Genomic DNA, 19,502 nt, shown 5'->3' with positions numbered 1-19,502 from the left:
GCTTGAATTAAGCATTTTGATCTATGAATAAAGACTATCATTCTGCCAAGAAATGCCAATGAACTAAGTCTACACAGTGCACAGAGGACATGAATTTGGGGATAGACTTAAAACATGGTATTCAGAGGAAACTTAGTTTTTATGCAGTGACCTCATAAGAATTTAGAAAAGAAACAAAGTAAAAAAGAACAGACAATGGTTTAATTTTATTTTCATACAGTGGTCATTAAAGGTTAACCCATTCACAAAGACATTTCTGACACTCCATGTATTACATTTTTTTGCCATTTACCTATTGCAAATAAATCCCTGCCTGCCATAGAGCAGAAGTTAGACTGCAAACAGCACAGTCAGTAATTTTAGTATCTTTCCAAGTGTAACTCATGAACAACCCCCACACGGCTGGTTACCAGCTAATGGGACAAATTAATAGATCTGTGGAAAAGCATGGACAACCAGATTTCCCAGATATAGTAAGGATATGAGTGGCTTTTTATTCCTAACAAGGTATTTTAAGCCTTTTAGGGGAATTTCTAGTGTGGAATTTAACTTCCATTATAAACTGGTATCTTAAATATATCATTTAAAAAATTAATCTAGAAATTAAGACTTGGCTCAGCAAAATCACTAACGTATCTCCTGCTGCTGACAGCCTCAAGAAAACACATTCCGATGAACAGTAAAGCCTAGACGAACCTAGATTGCCTTGCACATTGACATTCATTTTTTAACAACGAGCAGCATGTTGAGTTTGGCAAAGCTGAGAGCATTTGATCTCTCTGATCACGTATCCTAGCTTTCAGGTGTTCTAGGCTTGAGTTCCACCAACAGTCTATCTCAGTGTCTATCCAGCACTTCATTATACGACATACCGTGACGGATGGCACAGAATGAGTCTTCAATAAAAACTTCGTCAATGAAAAAAACAAGTGAAACCTATTCCACACTGAGCAGGGCACACAACACCATTTCATCAGTCAGCAGTGGGAGCTCTTTGTGGAAATTAATGACCTTTACAGAGACCAAGAATTACGTGAAAATTATTCCTTCAAAGATAAAGTGGTTTTCATAGTTGGGGAGGGCGCTGACATTTTATCATCTAAAGCTATTGTTTAAAATTTGGAATAGAGTAAATGAAAACCACAATACTAAAGTAAGGCAATTCCAAAACTATGTCTTATTCTCTTGCTGACATGCCTAAAACTAAAGGAAGGTTTGAACATTTTACCAAACTCCTAACAGAACATGCTCCCTGGTTATCCTTCTAATCCTTGAGTTCATACTAGAGATTCAAAAACAGGAGGGGGGCTACTGGAATCAAGTTATTTTTCAAAAAACAAAAAGTTTGACCAACAATTGCTATGGAAAAATTAATACATTTACAAGGCATGATTTGTTCCAAAAGATGTATTTTATCTATCATTGTTGACATTAACCAAAAGAAGTCAGAATTTACCTACAAATATTTTTAAATGATTTGATTTTTTTCAATTAATAATGATTTCATCATTTCCTAGAATTAGAAAATTCTTAATATATATAAAAACACATGTACCAACTTCAGTTATGTCAACGTCATGATTATCAAAATTCTCCATCAAAATTTTTAAAAATCTTTACTTTTAGGAACTATAAAAATAATGCACTAATTGAATGACACACAGCCAATTCCACAGTTAGGAAGAAAAAGCAAAAACAAAAAGGCTTGTAGAGTTAAATTTGAAATCCTAAATACTTATTTATTTAACCTGCCTTTCTAAAGAATATCAATACTCTTGGTTACCAACTGTAATTAATACAGAAACTTAACCAACGTAATTCTAACCCATTTAGTCCATCATCTCTCCCAGGTGAACAGCTATTGTCTATCAGAATGGAACAGAAGAGCACATGGACCCCACTTTGTCCCCTCTGCCTAGTGGTAGCCAGTCTCAGTAAGAACCGAAATAAGGTAGGTTTATAGCTGGTCATCTGGATCTGCTGAAAAAAAAAAATATGTTTCTAGTAATCAGATCTGTCTCTTGAGGAAATCCTTCACGGTTCTAGAATCACAGTTCGAAGCTCATCTTCTTTATTGATCATCATCGAAGCAATCGCTCCATCATTAAACTCAAAAGAAGTTCCTCCATCCACAACCATGCAGGCATCCCAGCATCGAGAACGGACGCAAACTCTAGTGGAAAGAGATGTCTCATTAAATATCAAGCAGTCTTAACACTAAGGAAATTCTAACTTTTGTTGGCATAACCAAAAGCTTATTGGCCTTGATTTTAAGAATTTAGTTACTCTCTGATTTGACAATCAGTGACTGCACACAATACAGGTGTGCATTATCAACATCTCAAGTTTAAAATTCAAGGTAGAACCATTCACTTAATATTTATCAATGGAAAAAAGAAAAGAAAAGAAAAGAAAATTAAAAAACTCAACGTAGTTGCCAGGTTACTTTCATGTAACTGAGGTATTTCCATTACAAAGATTTTAAGTACTGAGCAAGAGTGCATTCTCATGTAAAATTTTACTTGTGGATTGTGTCAGGCAACCAGAGAAGAGGTAATTCACTAATGTACAGTTCATGAACACAGCAGCAACACCTTCTCCCAGCTGCTCTGCCTGCCCGCTCCTCCTCAAGTACACGCACTGTCTACTGTCTATCACTGTAGTGAAGTGTGCATTCCTAAACTTCATTTTAGCCATGCTAGTTTGGGGATAATAAGGTCAAGCATTTTTCTAAGATATTTATTGCCTTGGGGGAAGACCAAATATCACTGGCTTTTATTTTTTCAATGCAGTGGCTGCCTTTTACTGATTTGCTAGAATTTTTATATTTAGACTGAGTATCTCTTAACTAAATTTCTTAGAAACAAATCTTTTAGATAAGATTTTTTAAATTTTTAATATTTACATATATGCATGCATATATGTATGAAGTAACTAGGGATGAAACCCAAGTCTAAACAAAATTCACATATCATGTACACTATATATTCACTGTACACACAAAGTAACTCAACACTTTGCAGTGCAATTCTGACCACACAAAGTAAAGCTCAGAATTCCATTTGTGGCACTGTGCCTATGCTCACAAAGTTTTGGCTACTGGAGCAGTGATTTCAGACACTGTTCTCAAATACCTTAAGATAGACCAGGTATCTTTTGCAAATACCTTTCTCTGAACCTTGCTGCTTTGTTTCCTTACTGGAATAGTCTCTGAAGTTCTTAATCCTGGTGTAGAGCAATTTATCAACATTGTTATTGAAGCATTTCATGTACGCTTACAGTATCTTTTCAACTCACCCATGAAGCCTTCTAATTAGTTATCATTCAAACTTAAGCCACTTAAATATAAGAAATACACACAAATGAGTTTAGATTTGTAAAAATAAATCTTGACTGAATTAAAAACAAACAAAAAGAAAAAAAAAAAAAACGCTAAGATGTTCCCTGCTAAGTGTTATTCCTGGAGGGAGAAAAAGTACATTGGTCTCAATGTCTCAAAAACAAAAGTATTTTTTTATGCTTGTTTCTGTGTCTTTTTGTTTTGTTTTTCCTTTCTTAATGTTTTACTGGGATGAAAGAAGTAACTAGGGATGCTTACTTTGAGGAGAAACAACGCTGACGGCTACTTGAGAACACTCTGTTTGCTATTGGCTCTCGAATACTGAAAAGTATTTTTGGTTCTTCTGGACTGTAGAGCAATGATTCATTATATTCATTTGTTACTGTAAGGAAAAACAGTAGATTTAATAAAGGATGGTCACATCTGAGAAGCACATGACAAACAAACCACTTTCAATTTGAAGCATGTGTTCAAAGGCTACTTGGGAGCATATCTCTTGGTAACTCTATTATAGACTCTACCATAAAAAGCCTTAGAAACCAGTGACTATCAGGTTCAATTATTAACCCACAAAAGCATTCATCACTCACAACAGAGAAGAAATAGGCACAACTTGGGGGAGGGGACACAAATACAAAGCTAGGAATTACGCAGTTAGGACAAACTCAGAACTGAAACCCAAGTTCTCAAGTTCCTTCCAGTATCACATCAGAGTTAATAATAAGGAAAATGCAATCCCGAGCAACAAAAGGCGGTGAGTTTTCTCCAGTGAGGTTGCACATCTCAGGATATTTGAATACACTTTTAGGATGCATATTCTAACAAAGAAGCACCTGAGGCCTGGCAAGCAAAATATAAATTGGTGAAAGACAACAACACAAGCCAGGCATGGCAGCACATGTCTGCAGTCTCAGCTACTTGGGAGGCAGGAGGATGGCTTAAGCCCAAGAGCAATATGAGGCCAAGCTGTGTACCCAGACTGTTATCTCTTCAAAAAAAAAAAGAAGAAGAAATGAGAACAACTACACAAAGAGTTACAAATGGAAGTCTAGCTAAGTACCACATTAAAAAAACAGACTGTCTAATAATCCATATTATTTGTGGAACTACTGTCAGAATTTTACATGTGTGAATGTTATATCTCTATTTTGCATGCATGTGTATGTTCCTTAACTTGTAATGAGGTTATATTTCAATTTTACATGCGTGTGTTATGTTCCTTAACTTGTAATAAGGTATATTTCAATAAACCCATCCTAATTAGAAAATATTTTAAGTTGACAACACACTTAGTGATCATAGCCTATTGAACATCACCGCAGCATAGAACACAGGAGGAGCTAGGGGCTATGTGCTGTTTGCCTTCTACCCTAGTGTCTGACTGGGCGCTACAGCCCCCTGCCATGCCCAGGGCCCCAGGAGTTACTTCATGGCACCACAAGTCTGGGAACTACTAAAAGTATCATTTCTTAGAAATCCTTATTAAGATTTTAAAAACCTATATTTGATTCTGTAAGAAAAAATAATTAACTTACCAAAAAAGCAAAACAGAAAATGCACTAACTTTGAAAGAAACTTCAAGAGTGGTTTGAGGATACTGTGACAGTGACATCCACTGACCTTCTAGTTTCTGTAGATAGCTCAATCTTCAAAGAAGTGTTCACTCAGTAAAGCCTTTACACATCTTAATATCTATCCCTGTATTCTGGATGCAACTTCAATAGGAATTATACAAATTTCAGCTGTTTTATGATTATTGTGTTTAGGGTTGCATTTGACATAATGTCAATACATATTAATGCATAAGGCACAGACAAAGTAATTTCTTGACTCATGTATGCACTGAGGAGGGATCAACTCAAGGTCCCTCTACCACCATGTAGCTTTACTTAGTTCTCGTGATGTGTACACTAACTTATAGAACTAGAAATTGCAGGTGTCAATTTTCCTTTCCTTGTTATCAATTTAGTGCTAATGCTAACTGTCAAGCCATGATTAAAATCTTTTAAGTCCAAACTGAAAATGATCAGAATCTATTTGATAGTGTTAATACCATAAAAAGCAGGACCATGAATATGGAAAAACCTTCTTGGATAGCATGAATCTAGATATGCATTTTCTTACAGCACACAAATCTTCTATCACCCAGGATGTATTTATAATTGTAGCATCTTGATATATTGGCTGTATTTCATGGTGAACACAAACGACAGTATAAAACTCCAGCTTCAGGACAGGCAAGACAGTTCACATGTAAAGATGCTTGCCAACAAACCTAATGACTTGAGTTCAAATCCCCAGGACTCACTTGGTGAAAAGAAGCAACTCCTCTAAGTTATGCTCTAACCCCCACAAGCACCATACATACACACAGACATGCATGCACACACGTGCATGTGCACACACACACACACACACACACACACATATTCACACAACATAAATAAATAATATTGCAATTTAAAAATTTTCTTGAAATCCCTGCTTTCAGTTACCTTTTTAAGCTACATTTAACAAGGCAGTGTTGTAACATCTAGTTAAGTAGATACACATAACACTGTTCTTTCTCAAAGCTGACATAAATAAGCTGTCTGTAACTAATGCTATGTGGTACTAACCTTTTTCTACCAATTCTTTGTTCAATGGGAGAGTCAGACTTCCTTGTCTTCTTGCTATTGACAGAGGAAAGGGGGAAATAGCTTCAGTTACTATTGTACATTGCACAATAGCAAACACTAAGCAGGTACATTACATAGTACACAATAGTTCTATAATACAAAATAGCTGTTTTAGTACTCACCAATATTTAATACATCTTCAACAGCCTGAGCTGCAACCCTGTTGATATTGAATGACCTAGAAAAAAGTAAGCAAATAATTCCTGTTTCCATCCTAAAACCACACTAAAAATGGAAGATGCATGATGTACTTAGCAATAAAGACTTCTTAAAATTAAGACAACTACAAATTGGTGGTTAAAAACAAAAATTTATTGACATGGGTATGAGAGGGAAAGTATCCTTATACTTAATAGGTATACAGAACTTATAGCTGAAAAGCAATTAAACACTCAAAGATTTGGAATTAACCTATTACTCAATTCTACAAAGAATCTTAATATTGATAAGAAGACAAGTTTATTGCCACACATTGTCTTAAGACACTAACTGCTGCCAGGTTATGGGGTACAAGCACGGACCACACTAACCAGGACCGATGAGAAGGGACAACTCACGTGCCGAGCGCTACAATCCTGGTGTCCTGCTCCTGTGGCTCAATGTTTGGATATGCAAAGAGCTTTCTTCAAACACTTTCCTGCCCACACACAAGATTAGATCTCCACCTTTTAGCCCCTCACTGTGTAACCAGATGACTAAGTGCTAGAAGGGGGTCCCAGTGAATGCCTGCTGGCCAGCCTCCCATGAACAGTAAGTTCACAGTTTCTGATTCCACAGCTCAATGCAGTAACCTAAGTCACCATGTAAGAAAATAGCAGAGCCACAGAATGGCAGAAGCTGCCCCTTTCCCTACCCCATTCCCAGTCACTAAAGGAGAGCCACCTGTCCACTGGGACTGCCCACTGGACTTTATGAGAATAAGAAATACGCTTTCTAATGTATTAAGCCACTGAGATTGGGGTTTTTCTGTTATAGCTACTGAGTCACACATCTCCACACATTTCATACTCAAAACAAAAGCTTAGGTCAGTTAAACATTTTTTTTTCTCTATCAAGAATCATAAGACAGGATTAAGAAACAGTATCCTAATCTTTCCCTTCCCATGGCACAGCTACTAACTGGTTTACCAAGCTCTGATTCCCTAGCCTCTACTCCAGTTCTGCACTATGCCCGTTCTTAAGGAGAACGCTGTGGAAGAAACAAGAAAGATTCAAGGAACCACTCCTAATTCTCAGTTTCGATTTCAACAGATATGCTCACCATTTTCAGCAGAAAAGGAGTTTCCACAACCAACAAAGGCTGCGCGTTGTTGCATCAATTTAACATATGAGATGGTTCAACATATCAGAGAATACACTGTTACAATTATTTACTGGGTTTGGGGGAGAAAGTGGGATGGGGAACAGGAAGTATGCACATACTGCCACCCACAGGGAAGCCAGAGACCAGCCTCGGGGAGTTAGTCCTCTTCAACCACGCAAGTCCTGGAGAACAAGCTCAGGTTGTGGTGTACTCGGTGGCAAGTGCCTTCATCCACTGAGCCCTGCTGCCAGTCCAGGCATTAATTTTTAAAATGATCAGAAAATTTAGAAAGGGTCATTTTGCTATTCCTCAAAATAATGACATGTTAAGCTATCTTTTAAAATAGTATTTTTTTTCCAAAATACTTTATTTAGCTGAGACTAACTTATTTTTTTAAATGTATGATTACTACTCATGAACAAAATGAAGTGATTTCTGAAAAATATTTCAGAATAGTTTGGAGGAAAGAGCTAAAATCAGTGTATATAGCAAACAATGTAAGGCAAGGATTCATCACTGAATCAAGTTCATGCAGATTCGTAACACTAGATTCTCTTCGTCTATGTTTACACAAATTAAAATGTTCTGGAATAAAAAGTTTCAAAAGCCATGCTGAAAAAGTACAACAAACTCTACATTTACAAGCCCAACTTAAAATGGCATTTGATAAGGGAGATTTTAAATTTCTTGTGAGGCCAAATCTCACTATGTGGTCCCCAAGGGCTCCAAACTACCCTCCTCTTGCCACAACTCTCAGGTGAGGTGCTGGGATTTTAGGCCTTCCATCACATACAGATGAAATCCAGATAAAATCAGTCTAACAAACACTGCTTGTGCTGGTTCTGAGAGCATGCATTCCTTTATTTAAAAAAGATCTGAATAAGTATGTACTAGGCACTATAACTTACTACACACAGAAATTGAAACAAAATCCTAGCGGCCATTTCACAGCCCTCCACATGCCCCGTCAGACTAGTGACACCTGGGAGCCACGAGAGCACTGAGAGAAGCAGGGGTGCCGGACAAAGGGGATCCAGTCCCTGTGCTGTGAAAGACACTGAGGCTAATGGCGACTTCCTCCAGAGAAAGGCATCTGAGGACTGGATGCTTTAACAGTGGATGGAAAGTGAACCGTATTCAGAAATTCAAAGCAGGAGGAAGCATTGAACAAAAACAAAAGGCTAAAGGAGAGCAAGGTGTGTGCTGGGAATTACAAGCAGTCTGTGGTGTCTGCAGAGGACTGATGGGTAGGGTAAGGCTATGACAGGGATAAAGAGGGCAGGATGGCGATGGCCACATTTCACCAGGGTGCTGCGTCAAACTCAGCAGTGTGTACACAGTGTCAGGCAAAGTGTTAAAGCACAAAACGGGCATTCTCTATGCGTGTTTACCAGTAGCACTCTGCTTTACAATGATTACTCTGTTGGTAGGTTTAAGTGACAACAGGAGAAAAGGAGGTCAGGAACAAAGAATATCCATCTACCAAAAGAGATGGGGCCAGACCAAGGCAGCAGCAGCAGAAGTGGAGGAAGTTGGCCAAGATTCAAGAAGTGCAAAGCACAAGCTTTTGAGACCAGTTTGTGCGGAGGGGAGGGCAAAGGATAGCAAGAGGTAAGAGTGAGATTGTAGGAAGCAAAGTTTCTCCTCTAGCAATGGCGTCTGGGTAAACAATGACAGAGGTAAACAATGCATGGAACACAGAAGGGAAAAACTGAATGTGTCCTGCAACAGTGTGCTCGCCCTGCATATTAGAGAACTCGGAGGCATCCATGTGAGACAGAAAATCAATGTTTTAACTTAAAATAGTTCACACACCTTGACAGGCAACACCCTAACTTACTCACCAGGCCTTTGATCCTGTGCCAGTACACAGATTGAGGCCGGAACTCTTCTGCTTTTCCCATGGGCCATCATCAACTGAAATTTCATAATAGGAAGCCCTAGGAATTGAAAATAGAAAACTGTTTGCTGAGCTGTGTTAGGGTCCCAGTAAAAAATAAAATTTCAAAATTCCTGAAATCTAAGTAAATCACCTTGACCAAGTCCTATCTGACTTAGCAGACACATATCATCATGCTAATTCCAATATTGATTAAGTGAAAAAAATCAGAAGGAAAAAACTTAACTGCATGCCTTTCTAATCTAGACGCCACCTTCCTATCAATACATTAGTGTTTCAGACAAGGGTTCGGACATTTTCCTAACAGTGCTGCTTCTGCTCTGATGGAACCCAACACACACACAGCTTTCTTTCAGAATTCCAACAGTTTCATCTTTAGGTGGTGTCATTCTTGGCACCTGGTCCCTCATATGACTCCATCTAACCTAATTCTTTGTGAGAACAGTAGAGTAGCTGCCACTAAATTCTTATTAAACCATTTTACATGGGAGTAGGCTAACAGATAACACCATAAGGAAAATCCTCAACCAATTCTATACCAGCAGACAAAACTAAAAATAATATCAAAATATAATTTGTTGAACAATTAATGTTTTAGGATATTTTACAAATACAAAATGAGTTTTTTGACACCAGCACATTACACTATTCTTTAAATACTGACTGGATAGCAGAAGTAATTTCTGAAATATGTAAAAGCCTACTGTGTCAATTCTATCTTAAAATAATGGTGTCACTCACAAACATTAGATTGTTTCTTCAGCAAATTAAGAAGTTTAATTCTTAATAAAATGGGTTTTCAAAATAAGTTATTAAACATACTTGCAAACACTATCACTATAGTAATTTATTTCTTATTCTAATTCCTTCAACTTCTCCAAGCCTCTAGTATGAGTTTTGCACAATATAGCTTTTCATTGTTTCTTTCGTTTCTATTCTTTAGAAAAGATAACAGGTCTAATCTATTTCATGGGTCAAGTTATTTCCTACTCGAAAAATCACATTAGAAACCTATTATGTACAGACAAACCAGCAAAATCCCCAGCAATGTCTGCTACAGTGCTAGACCAAGCTGAAACGAGAGTGAGAGTGGAGAGACAGAAGAGAATGGGAGACAATTTTAGCCAGGTGAGAGATGCTGAGTCCAAAATGATGAGCCAATTTAGTGCCGTTCTGCATGCAGGTTTACTGGGATTAGTTAATTCACAGGATTTTTGTTTGAGGGAAATTATTTTTAAGGCAGCAATAAAACTCACAGTCCCTTTAGATTGGGTATACTTCTTCTTAAATTGTCCACTGCTACAGCCCAACAATAAGGCATTCTAGGTTAGAACAGACAGAAAAGAAAAAACATGGGCTTTTAAAATGTTCTTCAATCTAAGAACATTGAAAGTGAGGCAGGAAAAACATTGCTGCATTTCATATTTTCCAAGCAAAGCGTGTAAGGCTCTGGAGCATATTAAAGCCTCAACCCACGTCTGGGATCAGAAATAATGGGCTGAAATGACATTTTTGGTTCTAAATAAGTACATGACCTGCACAACTTATGTGCCCTTCTGGATCTCACTGCTCTCACTGCTAACTACAGCTTCCCTCCTTGCGGGCTGCTAGGAGAGCGTGAAGCAACAGGACATAATTTACACAGCACGACGGACAACAGACCATGTGCTCATGCTCCCTTTGCCTGAGGGTCTAGTCACAGAGTCCCTAAAGCCTCCAGAATAGTTACACCACGTTCATCAGCCTCAAACTGAAGCACTGATCTTACTCGAGACCTAAGGAGAGACACCAAAGAACAAAAGAGCAGCAGACACCACCCTGTGAGACTTCACTAATTGCCAGTCTGCCATCCGGCTCCAATTTCCCTCCTCCTCTACACTCGCTCTTCAGTAAATACAAAATGTGTAGCCATAAAGGCAGCAGCTTGCTTCAGCTAGCCACACCTCTATAAAACAGAGTAAAGTAAGCTAAAAACGACTCCTGTAGTAAACACAGACTCACAACTCTTTTCAACTCAATGGATGCTCTCTGGACCATCTCCTCTCCTCCTCTTCTATACATCAAAACCTACTATCATCTCCACATTGTGTGAAATATCGCATGCAACATGAGACAAAAATTTCTGGATAGATAGCTCATATGCCTTACTATGTTAAAATAAATACATTTTATACTTAAGTAATAAGTTTCCTGTGAATATTTTATTTCTTGAAAGAATATTCTAGAATTTTAAAAACTTACATTTTTACCAACCTCACCTTTTTCATACACATCTTTGTATCCCCAGTGACTTATACATGGTATACAATATGCATAAAATATATCTTTATTGCATAAATATTATAAACAAAATAACTGCAGTAATCCAAGAATTATTCAAACAATTCTGCCTTATTAGTCATCATTAATGTAAACTGTATCGATAACATAATAAATCTATTTATGCACTGTTACTTGAAATGTGGATGTCAATTCTAGTTATGATGACTCTCTCTTCATATGCCCTCGTGAAAGGATAGAACTTGCAATAAAAGAGAACTGGCAGTGGTCCACACATTATACCCGGGAATCCAACGATACAGCTCTCAGAGAGACACATGACTGCTGTAGTAGAAAGAACATGAACTCACCTCTAGTTTCTGCACCAAATTTACACAATCAACAACAGGAACACCAAGCATAGCATACTACAGGGAAACTGATTTATTTCCTGGTGGTCATTTCATGCGAGTAACCAGGTGTTTTCAAAGTGGGAGGAAAATGTTGGTGAGTAATAAAGTATATCTGACATGTTTACATTAAATTAATTTTAGCCAACAATAGTGATATCTCTCTTTCTCTGTGTGTGTGTGTGTGTGTGTGTGTGTGTGTGTGTGTGTGTGTGTGTGTGTGAAAGCGTATGTGAGAGAGATGTATGTATATGAGACATGTATATGAGAGAGAAGCGGGGAGATGGAGGTGGGAGAGAGCTGGGACGGGAATGGGTTTTCCCTGGGCTGCCCAAGCCAGGACCTCAAGCTCCTGAGCCTTAACAAGACTGTTAGAGGCTGCTGAGCAGCTGGAATATAGGAATGTGCTACTCCACTCAGTCTAAAAAAAGAGAAATCTTCATGCAGCCTACCTAAGAAACACACCACCTGCAATGTGCGCCCAGGACCTCCCTCTCCTGAGCCTCCAGAGTCAGCACAGAACAGTGAGGACCCTGAGGAGCTGCTGCACGTCAAGTTTCACAGACTAGTAACAACATGTGTGCCAGGTCTGGAAATTTTATTAAATAATTTCTCCTATTTATATTTTTACTTCTACAAGCCAGGTTGTAGAAATTAAATGAAAACATCAGAAGAAGTACTTAAACACTGAATTCCACATTCAAGATCACAAGCTTCAAGGTACCTGGATGACAGACTCTCCCCAATGAAGACTTCATTGAGTGCTCGCACTGGCAAAAGCTGAGGTCCTGATGCCTCAGATCCTGCAGGAAAGGGTGAGAGAGCCCAGACAGTTCTGTGAGTTTCAGAACAATGAGAACAAACAGTTCATCAAACTCCAGAGTTTAAGGTACCACATTTTTAACACGACTCACAAAGAACCTTAAATTGTTCGTAAGATAAAGCCTAGTCACCTAACCTATACCAACAAATCAAACCTCTGTCTAACTGTAACTCAATTTTCCTCTCCATTACCATGTGTTTTTTGGAGTTTGTTCGCTTGTGTTTGTTTGAGACAGGGATCTCTTTTATACAGCTCTGGGTCTCCTGGGATTCACTTTGTAGCCCATACTGGCCTCAAACTCAATCCAGAGAGATCCAACTGCTTCTGGCTCCCACAGGCTGTGAGAAAGACGTATACTATTCGGCTTCCATATAAAACCTGTGCTTATTGAATTTCATTTCAAAATTTTTTTCAAAATTTTTGTCAAGTAAATTAAAATTTCTTTAATCATATGCTTTGTTTTTCATGCTAAATGACTACCAACTCTTAAGCAATTAAAAATTATGCACTTATAATTTGCTTCTACATAAAGATATGTTTATATAGAGATATATATAGATACAAAAGTATGAACTGAGCACAGAAACAGACAACTGGTAAACTAACGGCGGAGACGGCTATCGTGCGCAGTTCTTCTGTCATCATACACCAGACTATTTCCAGGTCCACCTGCACTAGGCACAGCCCTCTAACTGCAAGGTGGTTAGAAGTGATGGGAAGGGAAGACTGACTGACTTTTAAAGCTTCCTTACAATCCTCCATGTTCTCTGGATTCTCGATACAAAATACAAGACATCAAGTGGAAAACTCAGAGGCTTTAAAATATGGCAGGAGCTCTTAGAATATAGGAGAACCATCGCTGCCTGACCACTCCTCATACTGTGAGAGGGTAGGATCTTATGCTGTTTATTGAACTAATTCATGGCCCCAAATTAACATAATTAGGCCTTGCAAATACTAATTATTAACTGACACAATTAAAACTTAAAAACAACCCACCTTCCTCTTTGAAGGTGCACGGGTTATTTATATATATACCTTGTAATAAGAAACCTAGGCAAGGATGGGTCACACTATGTAAGGCAAAAATGTCATTGGCTCAAAGTTGCGTACTCTCTTCAAATTCAGAGAAATAACGGTGTTCTCACTAGTGCTGCTCTAAACTGAAAAGCTAAATTATCAAATATATTTGTAATCTCAAACCTATGCCTGTATTTAAAAACCCAAATGCAAGCACTCGGGAGGCAGAGGCAGGCGGATCTCTGTGAGTTCGAGACCAGCCTGGTCTACAGAGCTGGTTCCAGGACAGGCTCCAAAACCACAGAGAAACCCTGTCTCGAAAAACAAAACAAAACAAAAAAACCCAAATGCAAGTTTTCTAGGCAGTGTTTCCTGCTAACATGAGAACTTAAGTTAGACATCAAACACACATTGAGATAGCTCTCAATTTCCTTAGAAATACATCTATTAAAAATACATTCTAATAAAAACACCCTCTAAAACAGTCCCTTGACACAGTAAATACCATGCTGTTACCCCTAACAGTGGCGGTTATAGAATCATAGCGCCACCAGTGTCCAATGCTGCTGCTGACAAACCTGAAGCCACCCTGTCCCAGATCCTCGACACAGCCCTATCCGCGCTCCCTCCCTCCTGGAGACCCCACTCACACTCTGCTGACGCACAGGGTTTGGGGATTTACTATCACTGCTTATGCAAAAGATTCTTGAGTTCTTTCAATTCAGATTACTGCCTAAAATTTTGAGACATTTTCTTGGATTACTTTACTTTGGCAGTTTTTTGGTTGCTTCCCCAGCCCTACCTGCATCTGTTAGATGTTCATCCTGGACAGTAAGCTCCAACTTACATAGTGCAAGTAACTCGTGTCTAGGTCTGATCTCTGCATGGCATTTACATCTCTCAGCAGATGTAACTACTGGTGAAAAGACGTGAATCACCATCTTTTGAAGATACCAATGTTTCATGGTGTGGTGTGCTTGCAAGTGTGTGGGTAGCTCGGGTGTGTGTGTTGTGGAGGCTCCGAGTCTGGCAGCACAGTGTCTCCCTTGGTCTCGCTCCACTTCACTGACTGAGTGAGACCTCTCAACTGAAGCTGGAGCTCACTGATCCCGATAGTCTTGCTAAGTAAGCTTGTGCTGAGTGCTGGGATCCGAAGGGTGTCACCCAGGTTCTGGGGATCCAAACATCATTCCTCACACTAGAATGTGAGTCATTTATCCACAGGACCATCTCTCCTGCCCAATAGAAGCTTCTTTTACTGAAGGATCAAATAAAATTTTTACCTATAATAACCAAATCTTACCTAATAATTACTAGTTTCAAAACTAGTAATAGGAAATTTATAAGAGCAATTTATTTTTTTTTTTGAGGGACAGAGAATCTTTCCAGCATGATATGAACTCAGACCTTAGAAACACGCTAAAATAACAAAGTTATCAATCACTGGGACCCAGCAGAAACGGGGGTGCAGTGGTTAGGTGGTGTGGTTAAGATGCTATTTCTGAAATGTACACAGGAATTTTTAAAAAGAAAAGAATCTTTTTATAACAGTTGTGAATATTTCTTTTGTGATTTTTTTGTACCACGTAAGTTTTAGACTTTCTGAAAACAATAAGAAAATATGACAAAATAAAAATCCACAAAGTAAGGCAAAACTGACTATTCACTTTAACCCCTATACAGAACAGCTGCAAATTACCATCTTCCAGGATTCTCCTGAATCTACTTTACAGAAATCGCACAGCTGGACGAAGAAAGGTTTTAATCAACAACTACAATAAATAAGTTAAATACAGAGTAAGAGTGTTAAGTACACACATAACTACAGAAACATATTTATGTAATCTCCCATAGATCGGCTCTTCAGTCTCTCCTGCTTTCTTCTGACTTGTCGAAGGTCTTACCCTAAGTGTCAACTGTCCTGCTGGGCAATAAATAATTCATTTCTAATCAACTGGCTTTCAAACCTGTCCTAGAGACAGTTCATCTTGAAACATGTTCTACTTCTCTGGATTCTAATTATGACAACAACAAAAGTGTAAGGCAGCAAAAAGTACTTTTTTAAGAGTTACTCATCGCACTAAAGGCAAATTACATGTAAATGATTGCTTCAAAAGCTTCAGACGTTAAATAGCGACCCCAAGGCTAACATTCAGTCCACCTACTTTCATCTTCAGTTCTTTCAATGTTGAAGGCTCTGCTGTGCTGATTCAAACTCAGCTGCTGTTCATGAAGATCCACGGGAGTGGGGTTTATGCCAGTCCCCTCCAGATATAACCGGATACGCTGCCTCCACAACCACCTGACAGCGAAGAAAGGGAAGTCAGAGTAAAACCAACTACACTGAAGTGAGGAAAAGACATTACAATAACTCAGCCTACTCAGTATGTGCATGAGCAGCTAATCATAGGATGAGCATGCTGGCATATATAAGTCTTTAACATCAGCACTGGGGAGGCAGAGGCAGGCAGAACTCTTGCATTCCAGGCCAGCCTAGTCTACAAGGCTGTTTCAGAACAGCAAGACCTACATAGTCAGATGCCACCAAAAGGGGAGAGGGGTAACTAATTATTCCATGAATAGATTACAGCACAAACTTCTGAAGTCGACAGGTCCCACTGAAAGGTGTGTGTACATTTACTTTTCTTTCCAGATGTTGGTAATGTCTACTAAGCTTATATAAAACCTACAAGGTAATCTAAATTAAAATCTTAATAATAAACTATTAAATCCTTAAGAGCTGGACATAAGCATGTGTTTGCTCAGCAAAACCTCTAACAGAAGGCAAACAGAACCCCACTAAGGTGAAATGTATTAGATAAACATTCATTAAAATTTCAAAATGGTGATTTTTTGGGGGGGGTTGTTTTTTGCTTGTTGTTTTTCAAAACAGAGTTTCTCTGTGTAGCCCTGGCTGTTCTGGAACACATTCTGTAGACCAAGCTGGCCTCGAACTCAGAGACCCACCTGCCTCTGCCTTCCAAACCCTGGAATTAAAGGTGTGTGGCACCACTACCAGGCAATAGTGATTGTTTTTAAACAATAATAAGGAAAAGAAATTATGAAATGGCAAATAGGAGCTGCTTACTACATCTACAGACATAAATGAGAATTCAGTAAAAGCGGGTGCTAAGATTTCAAACTGTGGGTCTCCCAAGCACTCCCACCCACTGATAGCTCTTCAGCTCTGAGAAATATGTTTTTAAAAATTTCATCCCATCCCAGCACTCGGGAGGCAGAGGCAGGCGGATCTCTGTGAGTTCGAGACCAGCCTGGTCTACAGAGCTAGTTCCAGGACAGGCTCCAAAGCCACAGAGAAACCCTGTCTCGAAAAAACAAAACAAAAAAAATTCTATCCCACTTCTTTAAAAAAACACTTCATAGATAAGACAAAGCTACTTGGAAGTACAGCCTGGTTGGATTAAACATACAAGTATCCATTCATTACCAGGTAAAAGTACAAATAAAACTGAACCTTCAATTTTCCAAACAACTTCTCTCTTTCTACCAAATGCTAAGAACATGTATTAGTAATAAGACTTAAAAAAGCAGGGGCAAGCTCACTCTGGCTGAAGGAGTACGATCTTCATTTGCAATTGCAGACAAGCAACATTTGTCACGGCTGCTCTCCTCTGTTCTAACTAGACTAGAAGCTGGGAGAGATCTGGGACTGACTCTGCGGTTTTTATAGCTAATTCTTTAATGATGAAGCACCCCAGTTTATCTGCTTGTCCTTTTCTGAGCAGCAGCAGCACTAACAGCAGCAGCAGCACTAACAGTAGCAGCAGCAGCACTAACAGCAGCAGCAGCACTAACAGTAGCAGCAGCAGCACTAACAGCAGCAGCAGCACTAACAGCAGCAGCAGCAGCACTAACAGCAGCAGCAGCAGCAACAACACATATTGACTAAAGAATCAAATATGAAGAGTAAGAACTTCCTACCTGAACTCACCACGAGAGAACTTCTGTAAGGCTTCAGGGAAGGAATGTGTGTATCGGACAGGCAGACATAAGTGACCTTCAGACCTGAGACGTCAAGGAAGGTTCAGGAGGTATAAAGAGCAGAGGAAAATGGGGAGAGGAGAAAATTCAGAGCATTACTGAACTACAAAAATCAGCGGCCATTTTTCTACATGTTAACCTTGTACTTCCATTTCTGCCACAAACTCTCCGTACCTTCAACAGCAACAACAAAGACTAAACAAATCATAGTTCACAAGCAGCTTTAAGAAAGCATGCCTTGTATCCCAGCACTCAGGAGGCAGAGGCGCAGAGGCAGGTGGATCTCTGTGTGTTTGAGGCCAGCTTGGTCTATAGAGCAAGTGCTAGAACAGGCTCCAAAGCTACACAGAAAAACCCTGTCTTGAAAAACAAAAACAAAAAGGAAGGAAGGAAGGAAGGAAGGAAGGAAGGAAGGAAGGAAGGAAGGAAGGAAGGAAGGAAGGAAGGAAGGAAGGAAGGAAGGAAGGAAGGAAGGAAGGAAGGAAGGAAGGAAGGAAGGAAGGAAGGAAGGAAGGAAGGAAGGAAGGAAGGAAGGAAGGAAGGAAGGAAGGAAGGAAGGAAGGAAGGAAGGAAGGAAGGAAGGAAGGAAGGAAGGAAGGAAGGAAGGAAGGAAGGAAGGAAGGAAGGAAGGAAGGAAGGAAGGAAGGAAGGAAGGAAGGAAGGAAGGAAGGAAGGAAGGAAGGAAGGAAGGAAGGAAGGAAGGAAGGAAGGAAGGAAGGAAGGAAGGAAGGAAGGAAGGAAGGAAGGAAGGAAGGAAGGAAGGAAGGAAGGAAGGAAGGAAGGAAGGAAGGAAGGAAGGAAGGAAAGAAGGAAGGACGGACACCTATGTTCCCACACTATAATGAAACTAAAAAGAATAGCAAAGTTCTGCTACCAATCACCCTGTCATCTTACCAGTGGTAGATAAGTCACTCTAGGGTTGTTTATTTCTAAAATTGTGATGAGCACCAACCACACAAGGTTACTCTAAAGAATCAAACTGTGAATGTGTAAAATCAAAAGGTGAAAGCATTTAGAACCACTTAAGCTATTCTTAAGCAAAAGCATTGAGAAAGCTTATCCCAATATAACCTTTCACTTACTCAAAATGTATTATAGATGAAGTTACAGGAATTCACAGGTTGACGTGGAAGACAAATTAAAATGGTTACTTGCAGAGCTGGAGAGATGGCCCTGTGGTCAAGAGCAAGCACTGCTCGTGAGGACAGCAGGGGTTCAGTTCCCAGCACCCACACCACATGGCTCACCACCATCTGCATTCTAGTTCCAGGGGACCTGACACCCTTTTCTGATTCTGACGGCCATGAACTCACAGACTATATCCCACACAGACACACATGCATAATTAAAATAAAATAAAATGTATAAAACAAAAATAACTGAAAATTACAAGATAGGAAGATTCCTTATAATTTTGGTTGTGAGCCTAGCCTTTAACAGCTGAGCCATCCCTCCAGGCCAGGAAGATTCCTTTTAACTACTTATAGGACAACGACAAGATATCCAGAAATTTTCATTATTATCATTCCTGTGGTGTGCTAGTCTTGAAGGAATGGCTGGGAGTAGACCTCACCAAAAATACGTCTTGATAATAAACTAATATATTGTAAAATGTAAATTAATGAGCAGAAAAAAAGTACAGTTAAGCAATTTATCCTTCTACAGAGGTCAATAACAGACAGGACCTCATTTTTTAAATTGTTTATTATTGTTTGCTTATTTTGGAGACAGAGTATCACAGAGTGCTTACAAGTCTAGGTGCTGAAA

The 19,502-nt window shown here is 39.1% G+C and overlaps 1 protein-coding gene across 3 annotated transcripts in view; it reads right to left on the bottom strand.

Moving 5' to 3' along the window:
• Positions 1 to 181: 181 nt before the first annotated feature.
• Positions 182 to 19,502, bottom strand: part of Nadk2 (NAD kinase 2, mitochondrial) — a 42,147-nt gene continuing 22,826 nt past the window's right edge. Inside the window, exons 5-13 of one of the 3 annotated variants that reach the window (XM_005356610.3) lie at positions 17,676 to 17,759; positions 15,899 to 16,035; positions 12,615 to 12,693; positions 10,478 to 10,543; positions 9,166 to 9,261; positions 6,141 to 6,196; positions 5,959 to 6,012; positions 3,599 to 3,722; positions 182 to 2,173 (exon numbers count right to left, since the gene is read on the bottom strand). In XM_005356610.3, the coding sequence (XP_005356667.1) occupies positions 2,035 to 2,173; positions 3,599 to 3,722; positions 5,959 to 6,012; positions 6,141 to 6,196; positions 9,166 to 9,261; positions 10,478 to 10,543; positions 12,615 to 12,693; positions 15,899 to 16,035; positions 17,676 to 17,759 (835 nt within the window). In that variant the 3' untranslated portion in view covers positions 182 to 2,034. Of the gene's footprint in view, positions 2,174 to 3,594; positions 3,723 to 5,958; positions 6,013 to 6,140; positions 6,197 to 9,165; positions 9,262 to 10,477; positions 10,544 to 12,614; positions 12,694 to 15,898; positions 16,036 to 17,675; positions 17,760 to 19,502 lie in introns of those variants that run through there. The other 2 variants (XM_005356611.3, XM_013349755.2) reach the window with 2 other exon arrangements.

The sequence above is a fragment of the Microtus ochrogaster genome, chromosome 19 (genome assembly GCF_000317375.1).
Source record: "Microtus ochrogaster isolate Prairie Vole_2 chromosome 19, MicOch1.0, whole genome shotgun sequence".
Taxonomy (NCBI): Eukaryota; Metazoa; Chordata; class Mammalia; order Rodentia; family Cricetidae; genus Microtus; species Microtus ochrogaster.
This window is presented reverse-complemented; position numbering and strand designations above follow the sequence as displayed.